Raw genomic sequence first — 21,081 nt, 5'->3', positions numbered from 1 at the left:
TTGCTCATTCCTATGAGATTGATGTCATGGGAAAACTTGTTTGGCTCTCAGCCCTCTTTCCTGACTCCCATTTGGATCACATTTGGAACGGTGAAGAGCTACTGCACAAACCCCCTGCCACCACTTATCCCCCAAGTTGAACAAAAGATTAGGCATTTAAAATTAGATGTAGGAGGATATCCATTAGTATCACCAGATAGTGGGAAAAGAAAAATCGCCCTTTAAATCCACAGAAAAATCTAAAATCTGCACAAAATATATGTTATGATCCATTATAAGAGGAAACAAACCATGTGATAAATGTTTGAATAAGTGTAATATGGAATATTCTATGTTCTAGTATACAGTGATCCAGTAACACTTATTGTCTGTGTGTCTGAATGTAAAATAATGCAAGCTGGTGACAGTATTAATCATTATGACAATGACATTTTAATATGAAGATTTGTAAAACCTTTTATGCTATCTTTTTTATGTTGGTAATCTGTCTAATGTGACCTAAATGCCATGATTAACAAACAGAGATAAGAATATTTCTTTTTATCTTTCAGCTACAAGGATCCATAAAGAGAAAGCTGGAAGATGACAGTTCCCCTGTGTCCTCTGGCATAAACGATATTATATTTTCAAGTGACAACAAACGACTCTGTCTCGACGATGTTACACTTCCTATGGGCCAAACACAAAGCAGCAGCTCAAGTGTACCATGCTCTGATTTGCAGCATTCTCCTTTCTCTGCCAATCACAGTGCTTCATCCATGGGGGTTGGTGGACATCAAGTTTTACTTGAAAATAACCACATGAATGGGAGAGGGATGGCTTCTCCGTTCTCAAATGCAGAAATGAGTCAGAAAGTCTCATATGAAGAAAAGAATACCAATCTACAATCTATGGACCAAGAACTGCAGGACCTCTTGGAAGAGTTAACCAAAATGCCTGATCCATCTCCAAATGACTTGGATCTTGAGAAAATCTTGTCTGGTAAGCCAGACGAGCCACTTGTCATGAGTCATTCTCAACCTAATTTGAGTTCAACTCCCAAACTCTCCCCAGCACAATCATCTCATTTGGACAACCATATCTCTAGCAAGGATTTCTCTGGTGGTTGTAGTTCTGCAAATGCTGGTTCCCCCCAAATTAGACCTTCATCTACAGGAACCAGTTATCCAATTTCTTCATCAAGCAAGCCTGCTCAGTCACCTATTCCTGCAAATCAGAGTAAGGGTCAGTCACAGACTATGTTACCTGCATCAATTGCTAACATGCCTGGGTCAAACTGGCATGCACAACAATTGAAGCAACTGGCTGCAAGTAAACAAGTACCTCCAGGCAAGCAGCAAGTGCCAACACCAAACTGGCCAACAATATCACCTACAGGTCTGTCTCCACCATACAGACCTGGGTCTTCTCCTCAGCAGCCTTTCAGCCCACAAAGTGTCATGGTAACGAGCATGAGCACAGGAAATTTACAGGGAAATACTATACAAGGTTCACAAAATGCTATGTTATCAAGCATGCCTTCAGCCAGCAACCCAAGCAACAGGCCTTCTCCACCTTATGTATCAGAAAAGATTGCAAGTCCAGCTATTAACCAGCAACCGTTCAGCCCTCAGAACTCTATGTTGCAGAATATTACAACAAGCAACATCCCAGCAAACACTATCAAAAGTCCCCAAAACAATATGGTGCCAAGTATGGCACCTGCCAATGCTGGACCTTCACCACCCTATCAACCAGAGAAGCTCTCAAGCCCAGCTTTGCATCAGCAGCCATTTAGTCCCCAGAACACATTAATGTCCAGTCTTACCCCTACAGGCAGCCAGTCAAGCCTACAGAATTCTCTCTTCAAGTCAATGACCACAAACCAGCCAAAAAATATGAACATGATTATGCAACAGCCTTCCAATGGCTTGCAATCTGGGATAGTCAATGACAGTTCAGGAGGCCACGACCAGTTTTCCTTTAACAACACTAAGCCACTATCTCATTTTGCCCCCGATTCTGCTAACCAGAAAATGAACTTGTCATCAAATCCTGGATCACTAATCCATTATCTTCAGCAGCAACAACAGCAGCAGCAGCAACAACAGCAGCAGCCCCAACATCAGCCGCCAACGGTGCAGCAGAATCAGCAAGTTGGCAACAGTCAGTTTCTCCAACAACAGATCAGGCAGCTGATGCAGCCTTCAAGGATGCAGAGACAAATGCAGTCCAGTGCTTTGCCTCCTCAATCCAGACAGGTAAGAATTTTTTGACGTGCGGTGCTGTATTCAAGTCAATGGGCAACCCGTAAACTAGACTCTACAGCAATAACTTTTGTTGCATTTACCACTTTCTGGTACAAGTGATTCAATGCCTTTGATTTTCGGAATGTTTTGCCTATCTCATGAGCGAACTCTATATTTATCTTGTGTAGTTTTTTGTTCTTTAGGGTATTTGCACTTTTTCCTATATCTGCTTTTATGGAGAAAAAGTCCTCCTAGATGGATATTTAGCACTAGGAGAAATTATTCACATTTTTCCTAGCATGTAGCTCATAATGGATGTAACAAAGATCAGGAAGGAAGCATATTTTAGAGAGAGATAAGAACAAGAATAGCTGTGAAACAGGAGGATCATAGGCTAACAGGAAATGCAAGGAAATTCTGGGATAAAGAAATGGCAATAAAACTAGAAAGATCTAAGACTAATTTATAGTGTGCCTCCAGGGTTGAGGGATCTTGGTTCAAGTATTAGAGAATTGCAATATAAGCAATAACCTGGCCATACATATTACATAGCTGTTCTCCAAAGGGAGAGGGGACTATGCCTCTGCAATTCTCTTCTGATGGCATCTTATATCCCCCCAAAACAAGTAGATCAGTCATGTTGAATCCAACAGCCTGATTCCTCTGTCCTCTGAATCTGCTGTTGAGTCAGAGCCTGAAGCTCCCATACAGATTAGCTGGTTGGCCAGTGTTGACTAAATTGGTGTGTTTGGCTGATATTCATGCATTCTGTATGGCCACCTGAACTCAAAAGGGTTTTCCAGGCTGATGATAATTTTTAATTAGCCCCTGTAATGTGTGATAGCTAATGAAAAAATCATGTTTGCCTCCTCCCCGACACTCCATTCCGGTGCCTTGACTCTGTTCAGTAATCTTCCGGTACTCCCAGCTGGGGTACGGATGAGGTCACATGCATCGCTGCAGCCAATGACTGGCCTCATAGGTGACGTGCCACTTGGAGACATGTCACCTCTGAAGCTAGTCATTTGCTGCACCGGTGCATGTGACCCTATCCGTATCGTGGCCAGAAGTAGACAAGTCAGGGACAAGAAGATTGCCGAATGGAGCCAGGGAGCAAGAACAGAGTGGCAAGGAGCAGGTGAGTATATTTTTTTCATTAGGTAGCGCACGTTATAGGGGCTGCAATCCTGAGGTAATAATCCTGGAAAACACCTTTAAATGTTTTTTCTAGTAATAACGATATGCCCGCAGCCTACTGAAACAAATAGATTCATACTTACCTTCTCCATACCGCTCTGGTCCTTCTGTCTGTCTTCCCCTTCCAATCCCTGCACTGTTTTCTTCTGGCGGTGCATGGATATGGTCACATGCTCTGCTCCAGCCAATGACTGGCTTCAGTGGTGACGTTCTGCTTGTGGCCACATCACCGCTGACTCCAGTCATTGCCTGGAGCAGTGCAAGTGACCATCAGATGTAAACAGTTTGGGGACAGGCGGAAAGTATGAATCTTCTGTTTCAGGGAGCAGAGTGCAGGCACTTAAATTATTATCACTGGAAAACCCTTTGAGGGAAGAAGGAATATACCTATAAGTCTGTGAATTTAGGATATGCCATTACCAGAATCATACATGTTGTTTTCAGATAATATTCTGTGTTATGCACCAGCTCCCTAATATTTAGCCAAAATATATCCAATACATTTCTAGTTACATTTATAACATTTTGGGGCACATTTATTAAGACCTGCGTCTTGGTTGTACCAATGTAAGTGACATAACTAGTGCAAAAAGGAGCCACATAACTAGTGCAAAAAGGAGCCGTGGGTTTACCTTCACCCTGCAGTTTTTTGCACAGTCTATATACTCTGTATGTTCATATAGGTTTTCTGCAGAAGTTGTAATCTTTCCACTCGTGCAGCCAATGTAAAGAAATGTGTCCTGCAAAATTCCATCCAAACTCGTATAAACAACATTGTGATAAGGAGGTACCGAAAGGTCTGTGCTAAACTCTACATCTCCTATTGTCACTGGAGTACAGTAAATACCACTCCACTGCCCAAATAATGATACAATAAACTTTCCTTCAGCATAATCATCTGGGGACTAATTGTTGGATTACCACAGTACTCGGGACCCCTAGTAACCTGGCTGCTCTTCCTTATTCTCTTGGTCATATTAGATCTTATTAATTAAACTGCCCAATTATATAAGCTTCATTATTTGCAATAAAGAGATCTAGTACAATTTAAGACTGGAACTAAAGCTGCACAGCATTTTCCCATATAATGGAAAGAGGTGCAGCTTGTGTACTGAGAAGGAATGTGGATGACTGCCAGTTGGAGTAGGAACACAAAGACATGAAATTTGATCCTTGTAGCAAACAGTGGAGCAGAGGGAAAGGCACAGCTGTTGTGACATAAACCCACAAGAACAGCCTTTTAGGTACTCTTTGTATTTCAAGAAGACTCCTAGAGACATTAAACTATTCATAAGCTTAGTAATGCGCCCATAGGAACCTGTAAGACAAGTACACTGCATGTCCTGAAGGACGGTGTGTGCACAATTTTTACGAATAATTTTTGCTTTACGTACAGTTGTGGCAAACTTTAAATTGACACTTAAAGTAAAAGCCATTGAAAGTGTCACGTTAAAGAGGACCTTTCATCAGTTTTGCAAGTCTAATTAGGGTGTTATCTTATAGGGCGCCCTCCACTGATGCCATGGCTGTGGCCCCCCGTTGATTTTGGCGCCTTGTATTATAATGAGGAGTATCAGAACAATCAGGAGGAGACTGAGTCTTTCTCAGTGGACGTCTCCTTCTCCCTGGCTGTAGCGCTGTCCAATCGCAGCGCAGAGCTCTGGCATCTCCTCCTCCCTGTTCCGATGCTAGTAATTAGCATACTGAGAGGGGGGAAATACCGGAGGGCACAGCAGGAGAGCGTAGCGGCGCCCAGGAATAATAGTAAGCACCATAGGATCCCTGCTATATGCCCTACCTAACATGCTACATATCTTATAAAGTCTGGACCCTTGAAAGGTCCTCTTTAAGGTTCAACTGTAAGACCCCAAGTGTTGGTCAGTATTAGATGAAGGACCATATTTGTCACTATATTAGAGCCCCAGATGAAGCTAGAAACAGAGGACCACAAAATAGATTTGGGACCGCAAGCATTTGCAGACTATACATATGATATATTATTAAAACTGCTATTGATTAAGAATTGATAGAGGGGTTGTCCATGAGGGTGAAATTAGTTGTACACAGCCTCAAAGTTTAGATCCCTGCTGGACTCTTCCTTCTTTACCATCTCGATATGTAGGAAATGTCTGGAGACGCTTGCTCAGTCAATTACTATCACAAATTTTTACTCCGTGGAGAACCCCTTTAAGAAAAATTATTTATGGCACTCTGTACACATTGACTAGGGGATGGGTTTTCCATCTTGTTAAAATCCATGAGAGTTATGACGTGCCCTACCCAATCCCTAAATAAAGGAGCTGTTTAGAGAAGGCTCCTGAACCCCTTAAAGCCCCTTAGGTGGGAGCCTTCCATGGTATGATATCACTGAAAACACTGACATGTCCAAAAATATACAGATAGTAAAATTGGCTTACTACAAAATTGACCCTAGTGTACATTGTGTGTCAGGGTTCGAGTATCTATATGGCAGCCACCGACTTCTCAGGGAGTTGCTCCAGCCGCACAACTATCCCTGCACTTTGAGTCCCTGTGAGAAAATACATTTGTCATTTGTCATAATTTGCATGACCGATGAGAACTAACGGTAGAATGGGACATAGTTTATAAATAAAAACTGCATAACCATTTATGGAACTATTTGGGTGCTGAAAGTTTAGAAGGTATAACAATTTCATTAGATATATCTGTGGTAAATTTTTGCATCTGAATCTGACTAATAAATGAATACCGATCAGATGTATGGAGACTTATTTTCAGGAAATGCCCCATGACAAGTCAGCCAAACCTAGACTTCCCCTAAAGGAAGAGCCACCCATCTGTAGATAGAGTAATGAGAACAAGTACTATACTCCCTCCCCCCACCTACTTTTAATTTTAAAATAGATTATGCAAACCCAAGCCAAACATTGGTTCCTTTGAAGCTCATTGTGTCAGACTCTGGAACATCTGGAAGATCCTCTGGTCCTCTTGAGCATCAGCCTGACACTGGTTTTGCCCGACAGTGTTTTATGCTAAGGATCTCTTTAGATGGCCCATTGCAGGACCATAATGACCGCAGTTCAATGATATAACATGTCAATCAGCCGATGGATACCATATGGGGGAAGAATGATTGTTACTACGATCATTCATCCTCCATGCATTTTACATTAAATCACCAGCAAGCATTTTTACGTTCTCAAAAAAGATCCAGTCAGCTGACAATCAAGCGTTTGATCATTTACACTTGGCAACGATGAGCAACAAGCATTCTTCTGAACGCTTATTGAGTCGATCGTCGGCCCATGTAAAAGGGTCTAAACCTTGTTCTTGTATTGATTATATTCTAGCTAATCAAGCAGAGAGATACTGTACACATGGTGACATTTAGTTTAGTTCTGTAGACACTATATAAATGCTTGGTAGTCTAGTTTTGCTATTTTACCAACAGGTGGGAACACATACAAAGTTTATCATTTTCTAGTAAATTGAAATTCTTATTTCAACCTGTTAATCGACAGATTTTATTATCCGTAAAAACGAGAAGTACTCAAGTGTAGTCTTTAAAAGCATCATCAAAATAAAAATACCATGAGGAAATACAATTGGCCACAGCTTTTATCATGCCTTTCTAAATGTTTTTTTAATCAAGTGCACAAAATGATTTAATTTCCATCAAATATGAAAAGCAGCTGCTCTGAAAATGTGCATGACTGAAATGAAGATGATTAAACAGTGTTTGTCGTAGTAGATGTAGCAAGCAAAATCCTAAAATAACACTAGAAGCTATATATACAATAAAATTATTTTAATGTGGCATCAATAGAGCTTGATGGGAGCCAGATCATCAGATATTCTCTGTTATCGGACAGTTTCAGAAAAGTTTATTAACACAACATATGCTACATTCGCTTTTTCTTCACTAATTCTTCCGATTCTGGTCATGTGGAATTTTACATTAGTCTGAGGTTCAGTGCCAGATTATCGGAGGTTTAGAATTATCAAAGTCTGGATTTCAAAAAATTCTTTTACATATTTGTATCTGGTTATAGAGGTTTTCTTTGACTCGAATGGAGACATTTCATAAAAACGTGACCTCAAAAGGCACTAATGCTCTTCACTGCACCTGCTCCAGCTGCTTTCTCCCTGGGGTAGTGTCCGGTTACCTAAGCAATTGGCGACTATGGATGACATCAGGTCATACGAAGGTTTATTTCAATTCCAGGCTGTTTGCCAGAAAGGTAGTGCTCTTTGCCTGTTTCTTTGGGTCACATTTGCCAAGGCTGACTCTTCAGTATACCAGATAAATTCCATAGCAGATCACAGGGTGAGGCTGGCAGGGCACAATTTATGATCTGTTTATACTATATATTGCACATTGCCCAGATAGTGACAAGACAAGCCGCACCCATTTGCAAACCTCCACATAGGCTTTAGGCAGGTCTCAGAGAGTTTTTTCTGCCTGCATGGTGACAGGGCTGCCTCGGACCCATAAATAGGTATTACAAAAAACTGTAACCATGCAGCCATGGGTTCTGCCAAAGTGCATTGGACGCAGATACTTTGGGTTTGCCAGATGCTTACATTGGCCCTGCTGGCCAGGCTTTCTGGTCCACCTCCAGACTTTATTATTATTATTATTATTATTGTTGTTATTAAAGCGAAATAAATTTTCATGGCACAGTATATATGAAAAAGGGGGGTACATACATGATATAATGTATACAAATGCAACATACATGAACAAAACTAGTTATAAAGTGGTTCAGAAGGAGAGAGGACCCTGCCTACGAGGGCTTACAATCTGCAAGGGATAGGAAAAGGATACATAGGGTCATACGGCAGTAATAGTAGCAGCAGAGTTACTGTCGTTTGTAGGCTTGTCTGAAGAGGTGGGTTTTCAGGTTTCTTTTGAAGGTTTTCACTGAAGTTAAATGTCTAATATGTTGGGACAGGTAGGTCCAGAATCCAGAGTATAGGAGATGCACGGGAGAAATCTCGGAGGTAATTGTGGGAGGAGCAGATAAGAGGAGAGTAGAGAAGGAGGTTTTGTGAGGATCAGAGATTGCGTGTGGGAAGGTGCCAATAGATGAGGTCACAGATGTATGGAGGGGACAGGTTGTGGATGGCCTTGTATGTCATAGTTAGTGTTTTGTAGAGGATTCTCTGAGCAATTGGGAGCCAGTGAAGGGATTGACAGAAGAGAGGAGGGATTAGTGGGGGAGAGGTGGATTAGTCAGGCAGCTGAGTTGAGGAATTAGATTCTTCTGAACTTTTTGCTAATTTTTCTCTGTCATTGACTCAGGTTCATGCTGATACTTTTGATTAAATTCTTGTGCTTTTCTGGCTCCCGGTTCTGTTTTCAGACCTTGCCTTCAGTCCCGACAACATCACTGATCACCGATTACTTGGAGGGCAGCAGCCACCTTGTGAGGATTAAAGTCAGTATAGCCTACACCAATCATCAATCATAACTTCTAAAGCTCTATAACCAAGAGGCTTATTTGCTTGGTGAACATATCACATATGAAGCCTGTACAGACTAGCCATTTTAAAAGAAAATAATATAGCTTTTTACTATCTGCTATATTGCATTACAGTAATCATTCCCAGGCTTCATAATTATGGGTAGATTCCACCATCAATGCAGGATTTGCTTTTGAGCTGTTCTAGAGGTTTTCTAAGATGATGGCAAGCTCTTAATAGTGCCTATTCTGCTTCTGTACACAAATTTGTATCTTTGCTAGGCCTTTTCCATACCCTTAAATTTATAGGTTCATGCCTTTATATACCCTCACTAGTTTGTTATACTGTACTTGAGGCCAATTTTGCATTCACTTTAATACCTTCTGAATATTACGATTTAGAATTGTCTCCTGTTATTGTTGCGTACATGAAACGGCATGTCAAAAATATCAGAGAACTGTTTCGGCCTTATGGGGCTTATCAGCACTTGCCTGGCTCAATGGAATGCAAAAAATGGTTTCAAATATCCTTTCTCACAAGGCTTTTTTATCATAAAAATCAAAGCATAATCTTTCCTTACCAATGCCAGATGCTAATTTAGGGACGACGGAAAAGACATCTGTACGACAGTGCTGTCAGATCAAGAAAACTTACCCAGAATCCCTCAGGCATCATTGTGGGCATTCCCTGTTGGATTTCTGTTCTTAAAGTGTAGATGGATTTGGGACAGCAAAGCTAATATCTGCTTCATATCCAAGTCTTTAATCTTAAATCTATTTCTTGTGGTCTGCAAAGCTATTAATCATTACCACTGCTTGGCACACATAAGAAATCCTGAAAGTCAACACATCTTTAGTGTGCCACCATCAAGCAACTGGAGGAGGAACGCAAGACAATCAGAACACATAGGCTATGTAAACTATTACTAGGGTTCATGGCTGTAGTAACATCCAATGCCTGCTAAAATACTCATTCATAACTCATAGCACAGAAAATAATAATTCCAAAAGTAATATCACTCTCCTCTCCTGCAGAGGACAATAGTGTAAACGATAAGATAGATATGACAATGTCCACTTAATAAAATAGCAATATGGCTAACACAAGCTCAGATGAAATAATTTCTGGGCTTCTGACATCCAGACTAGACAAGTAATAGTATAGTTCATTTTATATGTGCATTGTTCAAGGTAAAGCTGTGGTCCATGAGATATGGCCAAAAAAGGCTACCATCCAATGCATACCTTGAACTTCTTGGGCCTCAATACAAAATGTGTAATAATGAATCTACACCTACCATGTGTCATTTATAATACTGATGTTCTAAAAGTGGACCCTTGGGGTCCTCAGGCATCAAGGCCTCTGTGTCTCTTATAGTTATGTCCTTAGTTGCCAAGAATTCTGTGATGCAGAATCTCACATTAGATACTAGGGGTTCCTAGTATTTCTCCTAGGTTTCCTACTAATTCAAAAATTTCTGAATCTTCACACAGAAATTAAGCAATGTTTTACATTACATAACTATTTAATGAGCATAGGTAACCACAATGACTTGACTTCTGTTTAAGCTACACTGAACAAAAATATAGACGCAACACTTTCGGTTTTGCTTCCATTTTGCCTGAGCTGAAGTCAAAGATCTGAAACATTTTCTACATACACAAAAGACCCATTACTCTCAAATATTGTTCACAAATCTATCTAAATCTGTGTTAGTGAGCACTTCTCCTTTGCCAAGATAATCCATCCCACCTCACAGGTGTGGCATATCAAGGTGCTGATTAGACATAATAAATATTGCACAGGTGTGCCTTAGACTGCCCACAATTAAAGGCCACTCTGAAATTTGCACAGTTTTGACTTACTGGGGGGGGGGGGGGGGGTCAGAAAACCAGTCAGTATCTGGTGTGGCCACCATTTGCCTCACGCAATGCAAAACATCTCTGTAGCAAAGAGTTGATCAGGTTGTTGATTGTCACCTGTGAAATGTTGGTCCACTCCCCTTCAATAGCTGTGCGAAGTTGCAGAATATTGGCAGGAACTGGAACACGCTGTCGTATACGCCGATTCAGAACATACCAAACATGCTCAATGGGTGACATGTCCAGTGAGTATGCTGACCATGCAAGAACTGGGATGTTTTCAGCTTCCAGGAATTGTGTACAGATCCTTGCAATAAGAGGCCTTGCATTATCATGCTGCAACATGAGGTGATGGTCGTGGATGAATGGCACAACAATGGGCCTCAGGATCTCGTCACGGTATCTCTGTGCATTCAAAATGCCATCAATAAAATGCACTTGTGTTTGTTGTCCATAACATATGCCTGCCCATACCATAACCCCACCGCCCCCATGGGCCACTCAATCCACAAAGTTGACGTCAGCAAACCGTTCACCCACATGACGCCACACACACTGTGTGCCATCTGCCCTGAAAAGTGAAAACCGGGACTCATCCATGAACAGAACGCCTCTCCAACGTGCTAGACGCCATGTGAGCATTTGCCAACTCAAGTCGGTTACAACGACGAACTGCAGTCAGGTCCAGACCCCGATGAGGATGATGAGCATAAGAGATGAACTTCCCTGAGACGGTTTCTGACAGTTTGTGCAGAAGTTCTTTGGTTATGCAAACCGATTGTTGCTGCAGCTGTCTGGGTAGCTGGTCTCAGACGATCATGGAGGTGAACATGCTGCATATGCAGGTCCTGGGCTGGTGTGGTTACACGTGGTCTGCGGTTGTGAGGCTGGTTGGATGTAGTGCCAAATTCTCTGAAACACCTTTGGAGACGGCTTATGGTAAAGAAATAAACATTCATTGCACGGGCAACCGCTCTGGTAGACATTCCTGCAGTCAGCATGCCAATTGCACGCTCCCTCAGACATCTGTGGGATTGTACTGTGTGATCAAACTGCACATTTCAGAGTGGCGTTTTATTGTGGGCAGTCTAAGGCACACCTGTACAATATTCATGCTGTCTAATCAGCACCTTGATATGCCACACCTGTGAGGTGGGATGGATTATCTTGGCAAAAGAGAAGTGCTCACTAACACAGATTTAGACAGATTTGTGAACAATATTTGAGAGAAATGGGTCTTTTGTGTATGTAGAAAATGTTTCAGATCTTTGAGTTCAGCTCATGCAAAAGTGATTTGTGTTAATATTTTTGTTCAGTGTATAAAGATTTGCATTTTATGGTAAGGGAAGAAGTTTTTCATATTTATTTCTACTTGAATTGGAGTATATATTGGAATATCAGTCAAAAATTATGAAGGGCTGTCCAGAGAATGCCATTTTTGACATGTCAATCAGAAAAGGGGTTCTGCAAGGCCTCATTTCAAAAGAAAGTGACCAAACAGAAATTGGTTTCTTATCTTTGAGAATAGGGAATGGGATCTATGTTTCAAAGTATTAGTGTGGGTCTCAACAAATGGATCATAGCTGAACGAACTTTTATATGTCCTACTGACACGTCATAAAAGTGTTCTACCTGGAAGCCCCTATTAATGTCATTTGACCTCACGTCCTGCTTGATACTATACTACAGGGGTATTTCCATTTCATAAAATGATGACAGATCACTAGGATAGGTCATCACTGTATGATTGTGAGGATCTAACTTCTTGGATCCCCACTGATCTTGAGAGTAATGGAACTGCAGGGCTGAATCTGTCTTCTCAGTTTTTACCTGCACACAGGCTCTCCTGTCCATCTGCTCAGCAGGTGAACTGCAGCACAGCCCCATTCAAGTGAAGGGTGACAGCAGCAGTTCTCAGCACAGCATGGTGTTCTGGAGCACCACTGCACAGGGTAAAAAAGTTACAGAGCTGTTGCGACACTAGAACTAAAGATGAGCGAATCGAATCCCACGAAGTGGAATTCGATCTGAATTTCAGGATAAATTCGATTCGCCTCAAAGCCGAATTTCCTCATGCTTCGTGTTAGCGAATCGATTTAACCTGAAATAGTGTAAAAAACAAAAGAAATCATTCTTACCTCCTCAATTTGCTCGCGATGGGCCATCAGCCTTCATCTTGATTAAAGATCTCTGCCAAAATCCCGTGCGTGGTGACATATGACGTCGCCACGCCGGCCGGCATGATGATGTAATCTCCGCCGGACAAGATTTAGCTCCAGATCTTCAAGCAAGATTTATATTTCACACTATTTTTACACTCAGGTGCCGCAATTATGTATGAATGCGGCATCTGAGGGGTACAATGATGGGGAGCGGCGCTATCGCAGCTCCCTGTCATTGCACCCGCTACTTACAAAAAAATGTGCTTCGTCACAAAGCAATTTTTTAAAAAAAATTTGCCGAATCAAACTTTTCAGAAATTCGCTCATCTCTAACTAGAACCCTTTTATGCTCAGGATCAGTGAGGGTCTTGGAGGGTGTACCCCACCAATCCTTTTATTATGCCATCACTTTATCAGATGGGAAAAACTCTTTGCCATGCTTCATGGGTTTACGGGGTATTTATTATCATATATGAAATTTCTAGTTCTTTGAAGGAACTATGAAGAATATATGTTATTATATCTATTAAATGTAACAGCACGTCAATTGTGTGCAGTTATTGCAATGCATTTGTGTTAAAAAATTACTGGAATGATGAGTGAATAGGCAACACAGTACCACATAATGAAGTACGTGGCTGTCAGTGCAAGGTTAAATATTGTTAAGTAAACTATAGAACATACATGCACAAGGAAAGTGGATTAGATTTCACTGACCGATAAAAGATCTTATATCAGAATACAACAACCTTGAGTGACTCCAACAATGTGCTGCAAAACAGCGAAAAGGTTTGCTCAGCAATTAACATTCTCTAATAGATATGTGCTTCAAACCTGGTTAAGCTTCTTCTAAGAAAGGAGCTTTTGGCATTTTTGAAGTGCATAATCTGAGATGTGTAGACCTACTTAAAGCTTCAGGAAGAAACTGTGGACGGTCCTTTCCCTACTGAGTATTTTTTAATACAAGAAGGCTTATTCTTAAGGTGGCCATACATGGTCGGATTTTTTTAAGCCTGGTTGAAAAGTTAGACTGTGTATGGGTAGATTTTCACTGCATTAGGAACTGCTATATATCGTATAGCTTTTTCAATATGTATAACAGTACTGGATCTCCAAGATGTGTCTCTGGTGAAGAGGAGAGTGGGATGAAGCCTTAAAGTGCCCATACTCAAAATAAACTGAACCCATGAAATTTTGTGGGAATGGAACACTATCTTATGTCTGGGAGGGTGTCTCAACACTCAATCAATAGATGATGTCAGGAAAAAGAAGAATCAGCATGTTGGATTTCATGTTGAGTCCGCCCTCACTAATGCAGCGTCGCCCAGTTGACAGTGCAGCTGATCGACCTATCAGGGAGCAGGGATGCCGGGCCAATTAGATGGCGCCAATCTCATGTGATTCCTGTCAGTGAGGTATTTAAACAGGCAACTGCTGACTAGGCACTTAGTTTGTGTTTCATTTGGATTCCTGGACTTCTGACCTTCTGTCTGTTTGTGACCACCTCTGTCTGCCGATTTTGGCTCTGATGTTTCCTTGTGGTTTTGACCCTGCTTAGTGTATTACTCTGTGCTTGTTTCTTCTGTGGTCATTATTCTTTTGTTTTGACTCAGTCTGTCTGATTTCCCCTTTTGTCTCATATAGGTAGGTATTGTTTACTGGTCAGGGACCATCTCCCAGTTGGGGGCAACCATTTAGGGCGGATCGTTCAAGTAACTAGGACAGTGGTGTGGGTGGAGGTCAGGTGCAGTTGGAGATCTCTATCTAACGTGACAATAAGGTGTTGCAGAACTGCCAAGCCAAGCATGCATGTGTATGGTGGGGGTCAGGAAGAATTGCTGTCGGCTGAACAGCTATTGAAGGTGAATGGCCAACTGCACAAAATATAGGTAGCAGTTGTGTATCTCAAAGTACTGTATATGGACAGCTCTCCCTTTCAATGTATCAAAATGAAAAATTTCTGCAAATCCTGCTTTTAGCCAAGAAGTCACTAGTAAGGTCTCTTTCCTTCCCCGCTACCTAAATACATTTCCATTGGCATTTGATATAACAGACTGAAGTCCATGTTGTTGAACAATCTTAAAAAAGTGATAATGGCCATTCACAAGGAGTAAATGTTGCACATAACTGGTATGGTACACTGCCACGTGGCTCAATAAGGAAAGTATTTTTTATGTATGTACAGTACACAAGCATACATTTTGGGGCACATTTATTAATAAGCCCCTGCACTGGCAGTGGATCTCCGAAGTTATGTACAGGCGCCAGCCTCTACATAACTTCAGCGTATCCATCGCTGATTCTAAATGTAGGACAGCTTCCTTGCTGTCTTACATTTAGACAATTTTCTATGCCTAAAGCAGGCATAGGAAATGAATGAGTTAGGTCTGCTGTCTGTTCCCTTTCCCGCCCACACAATGCCCCTTTTTTTAGACCTGGCATGAGTGGGGAAGAAGTCACAGATTCTGCCACAATATAGTGTGCAACAGAATCTGCACCACATATACGCCACAAAAGTGGTGTATACCTGTTCGTAAATGACCCCTTTATGAATACCTGTAATACAGTGCCTATAGCCTGTTGTGGACTCATACTGTACCTCTGTTATCACAAGTTGCTACTCATGCCATATAATGGAGGCACCATATAGCAGCACACAAAGTGCCTACCTTCCGCAATGTGGACAGATTTCAGTAATGGCACCAAGTTTGGAATTTTTGGGAATTCTTCGATTTATGTTTTCAAGATATATAACATTTTGAATTGAGAGACTAATAAATAGATCTATTAAAGGAAATAGATAATTTATGACGCATATGTTCATTTATCAAATATGATCATCATACAAGCAGATATTTTTAATATTTTTAGAACATTAGTTATGTTGCTGAAAGAGGCCATGGCCATTAGGAAATTTGGTCTACAACAATATTTTGGTAAGTGGTATGTGTCAGGGTAATATCCACCAGTATCCAAGGTATCCCAGCAGAACACTGTACAAAGCATCATCATACTTGTTCTGCTAGCTTACCTTCTTCCAATGTGCATCTTGGGACCATCTCTTTCCCAGATCAACATCACCCCTTTCATGTGAGGCCTTGCTCTCTCCCAATAAGCCACAACCCTTACTCTACACCTGGATGTGCCAAATTGCACCACTTTTTGGCGCAGTTTATGCTAGAATCTAGATGCACTCACATTAGTAAATGTGGGCCAGTGTCAGACTCATTGGGCCCCCAGAGGAAATAATTCTTGGGGCCCATTCTCTATATTGTCAAGAAAGTCTAATAGTTTAAAAATCTAAGAAACAGACTAGGGTCGAATCAATTCATTCATCTGAACAAATTTTACTTTTTTGAAGGCGCGTCCCTCTACTGATATTTCTCTGATGACTCGGCAGATTAACATGGCTGCACATCTTGCGCAGCCATGATAATCTCGCTCATGCGCCATTACTTCAAGTATTGGCACACGCGTAAATGATCTGCCTACAGAAAGACGAATCAGTGATTGTGTTCGAGCGGCTCAAATTCGTTAAGCAGAGCGTGCAAATTTGTTGATATGAATTTGATCATCACGCATGTGTCGATATATTAATGGCGCATGCGCGAGATTACCAAAACCACACAAGATGTGCAGCCATGTTTATCTGCCGGCAGCGGGAGCGTCCTGAGCTGTGGGGATGCTCTCTCAATAGTGTACGTTCAGATGAATGAATTCAACTCGTACAAATTGATTTGTTCCTCAGTAAAATAGACCCCAGTGGCAAGTGATTGGGCCCACTATGGCTTCAGAACATGGGCCCACCAGGGGATCCCCTAGTACTCTGGTGGGCCAGTCTGACCTTGATGTGGGCCAGTGTAATCCAACCTTTCCCCCTAGTAGTAGTAAGGCCCCTTTACACTACTCAATTGAACAGACGATTGTTGTGAGGGAAGCGTAACTTTCCAACAATCGTCTGCTCGTCAGTGGAGGAAACCACTGCATTTACATGCAGTGATCTCCTCCACAATATGGGGAGCAGTGATCGCTAACGCCATCGATCATCCTCATACACAATAATTGTTTGAAGGCAGCAGAGGGCTATTTAGACAGCATGATCTGCAGCTGTCAAATGATGATTTAGGTGTCCACACCAACGATCTATTTTACCCGAGTGTTTCGCTCATTCATCGGGTAAGGCCTCATGCACACGACCGTTGTTCGAGTCCGCAACCAAACCGCAGTTTTTGCGGCTCGGGGGCGGACCCATTCACTTCAATGGGGCCGCAAAAGATGCAGACAGCACACCGTGTGCTGTCTGCATCCGTTGCTCCGTTCCGTGGCCCCGTAAAAAAAATATAACATGTCCTATTCTTGTCCGCAAAACGGCATGCCTACAAAGGGCCGCCCGTTCCGTTCCGCAAATTGTGGAAGGCACAGGGGCGGCTTCCGTTTTTTGCGTATCCGCAGTTTGCGGACTGCAAAAATCAGAACGGTCGTGTGCATGAGGCCTAATCGGTGGCACCTTACATGGGCGTATTATCACTAACAAGCATTCCTACAAGCTTCTGCCGGGCCTCTTCTGAGAGAGCGATCTTGACTAGCCACAGGAGTGAGGGTTGCACGGGAGGAGGGGTTGTGAAGAAGTTGCTGGGAAGGGGGCGTCACCAGCGATGCTAGGGAGGCTGGTCGTCGATGAGACCTGCTATTGGCTGAAGCCAACCCCCTTCAGGTCCCCCTCCCCAGATGTTTTGGTCCGCGTGGCTGGGAAATGTAGGCGGAACTATGCAGGTGTCGGGGGGGGGGGGGGTAAGTATACTCTATATGAGGTGCCCGTGCATTAGGGGGGTCATTATAGGGGTTGGATAACGCCTTTAAGTTTTGGATGTTTGCCTGTTTCTTGTTTTTCCCAGTAATCTCTACAATCTGATGCAGCAATGCTTGCACTGCATAGGGGGCAGTAAAAGGTACATACATGTGTTATGTACAGTACCACTTTACTAACCCTGGTTACACCAGATGATTCTAGTCATTTTGCTTATGTCAGGCCTCCCCAACCTGCGGCCCTCCAGCTGTTGCAAAACTACAACTCCCAGCATGCCTGGATAGCCTACAGCTATTTTAGGCTATCCAGGCATGCTGGGAGTTGTAGTTTTGCAACAGCTGGAGGGCCGCAGGTTGGGCATGTCTGGCTCATGTAGATCCAAACAGACACAAATGTCTGTATTCTATGATGATGACCCGGCCATACCGAGCTGCTTCCATATGAAGTGAGCTGGGAGATTTTGGAGAAACTTTCGTTGCCTGTGTGCGGAGGCAGACTGAGCAGTAAACAGGAAGCGTTATGTCAGGTGCTGACAGACAGAAGTTGGGTTTCTTTAGCTGCTTTATATAAACCACAAAGCGGAAAGCCTCGATTCTCCTTTAATGTATTTGTACAAAAACCTGACTACTATCTCACCTCTCAACTTGACAAGAGGTGAATGAGGCACACTCTTCCCTACTAGGGGCTCTTGAATAGTGCCAGCTTTAGGGAGCAAACAGTACCCCCCTCCTTCCCCATACTGTATACAGTGTCAGCTGCATGTCCCACCACAGAAAATGGCCACCACATGTCTCATGGCTGTCAGACCCGATTGTTTCATATACAGTTCTACCGCATGCCCCCCATAAGTGCAAACAGCCATGGGGAGGGGCCCAAATTAGACTACTCACCTCCTCCAGGCTCCAGTCCCCTCCCATATGTCTCCTTGTGAGCAGAAGGCGACTTCACTGAATACTGCTGCCATCTGCTGGCAGCACTGATAATGCCTCCTGAAATAGAGAACATCACTTTTACAGTTTCTCTGATGACTATGTGGTTCGCACAACCTTTATCCCATTGACCCCAGCAAGGTTTTTAGTTTTTGCGTTTTTGTTTTTAACTCCCTGCCTTTCCAGGGCCATAACTTTTTTTTATTTTTTCATTCACATAGCCGTTTGAGGGCTTGTTTTTTGAGGGACAAGTTGCATTAATGGCATTATTTAATATTGTATATGATGTAGTGGGAAGCTGGAAAAAAATTCTAAATGGAGTGGAATTGGAAAAAAAACCAACACAATTCCACAACTGTTTTATGGGTCTTCTTTTTCGGGGTACCCTATGCAGTAAAACTGACTGGTGACTTTTATTCTCCGTGTCAGTACGATTATGGCGATACCACATTTATATAGTTTTTCTTGTGCTTTAATGCTGAATCATTTTTTTTTATACCTTGAAAAAAAAATTTTTTTTTCTTTTCATCACCATATTCTGACCCCTATAACTTTTTTGTAGTTATGTGTACGGCGCTGTGTGAGGGCTCATTTTTTGCAGGGCAATCTGTACTTTTCATTGATTCTATTTTGTGGTGTGTTTGACTTTTTGATCACTTTTTATTACATTTTCTGTGGGAGGTGAAGCGACCAAAAAACTGTGAATCGGCCATTTTTACTTTTCATTTCATTTCGCCATTTGCCGTATGGGATAAATATTTTATATTTTGGTAGTACGGGCGCTTTTGCACATGTGCGACAGCCTCAGATCATTCAGGATGAGGGAGGCTGCCACACACACTATCCGGCACCCCAAATCCCCGCTAGGGTTCTCATCGTGGTCACTTTTGACTGTGGCATCTATGTATGCGATAGATGTCATTGCGAGCGGGTGCCATCTTTAAAGACCCCGCCCTGCGCCATACATGTACGGCGCTAGGTAGGAAGGGGATAAGAATATAAAATCTGGTGTAAAAACACTCTGGGGGAAATGTATCATGATGGGACTTTTTGAAGTCAGTTTTGTTTTTACTTTGATTTGGCGAAAGGTGAACCAAATTTATCAAAAGTTGCATGATGTTTGTTAAATTTGGCGCATGTTTAAACCTTATGCTGCTCCACTTGTGACTTTTGTATGCCAGAAATCTGGTGTACAAACTTGATACATTCCCCCTTAGATTTTGTCCATAAATGTTCTGGTACAGTGCACGGGGCCCATGCATGTGTAATAACTGCCGTATGTAGGTTGTTATGTCTACAAATAAATGCTGCAGACTACAAATATGCTGAGCAGCAGTCTAGGATAGATTAAAGACATTCAATAAAAGACAGAAAAATTCTAAAAAGTTTTCAGAATATCATTGTTTTTATTTTTTACTAAAGGGGTTGTTCACCTTTCTGGATATTTTCTACAGACCCCACAGCACGGTCAGACCAGTGGTAGTGATCATACTTACCTGATCCCCGTCCCACCGCTCTGCCGGTCCTGGGTTTCCCTATGTCAACATCTCATTTGACGCCGGGTCACGTGACCACAGCAGCCGATGACTGGCCACAGCAGCGACATACGGGTGGTCTGTAGAAAATGCCCCCTTCGTGGCTTGAAACTGATTAAAAGCAGTAATATCTACAGTGTGTCCATAGCCTAAACCACAAAAATGTAATGTGTGGATCTAAGTTACTGTATGTGAAGCTGAGCAAAATGCTGAGGACGTTGCTATACCTGCTCTATTTGCATAACTCTATAAAGGCGCTAGAAAACATGTCGTTTGTGTAAATTAAATTTGTTTATGTATAGAATTTAGGGTAAAGTCACTAGGCTAGCTCTTAAAGAGAAGCTGTCAGCAGTTTTACTCCCACACAAACGTGGCTAGAAATATATCTAGGTTTTTAGTAGTAGTTGAATGAAGAAAAGTTTGAATCAACCTCCAGCTACAATGCCAAAACTCTGCTGGGCAGTGAAGAGACCTGGGCTCACTGAAGTAAATGGTCTCCAACCCCTCCACTCTGTTCTTGAGGTTATCATTAGCCAATTGGTGGGGGTCAGACACCCCGAAACCCCGCCGATCAGCTGTTTGGGTAAAGCTCCGTTGGCGGAAGTTGGTGCTGTAACTACACGTGTGCCGGATGTTCCGTGTATTGGGGACTGTAGCCGCAGATGGATCCAGAACCATTAAACATGGGTCCATGATGCGTCCACACCGCGAAAAAAAATAGCACTCCGTAGTGCTTCAGTGGGGTTCCGTGCCACCGTTCTGCACCACTACTTCCAGATTGTGAACCCATTTGAGTGAATGTTCCTGCATATGTGATACGGTGTGCACGAGGCAGGAGACCGCATATTTCGGACCCGCTGTTTACGAAACGCAATACGGGTGTATACGTCTGGGCAACTGGCGTGTGCATGAG

General features: G+C 42.4%; 1 protein-coding gene across 1 annotated transcript in view; it reads left to right on the top strand.

Moving 5' to 3' along the window:
* The window catches only part of MAMLD1 (mastermind like domain containing 1), a 96,392-nt gene that overhangs the window by 17,107 nt on the left and 58,204 nt on the right, over positions 1-21,081 (top strand). Inside the window, exon 2 of the mRNA XM_040406325.1 lies at positions 552-2,240. Coding sequence (XP_040262259.1) covers positions 552-2,240 — 1,689 coding nt within the window. The remainder of the gene's footprint in view (positions 1-551; positions 2,241-21,081) is intronic.

Source organism: Bufo bufo, chromosome 8 (assembly GCF_905171765.1).
Source record: "Bufo bufo chromosome 8, aBufBuf1.1, whole genome shotgun sequence".
Taxonomy (NCBI): domain Eukaryota; kingdom Metazoa; phylum Chordata; class Amphibia; order Anura; family Bufonidae; genus Bufo; species Bufo bufo.
This window is presented reverse-complemented; position numbering and strand designations above follow the sequence as displayed.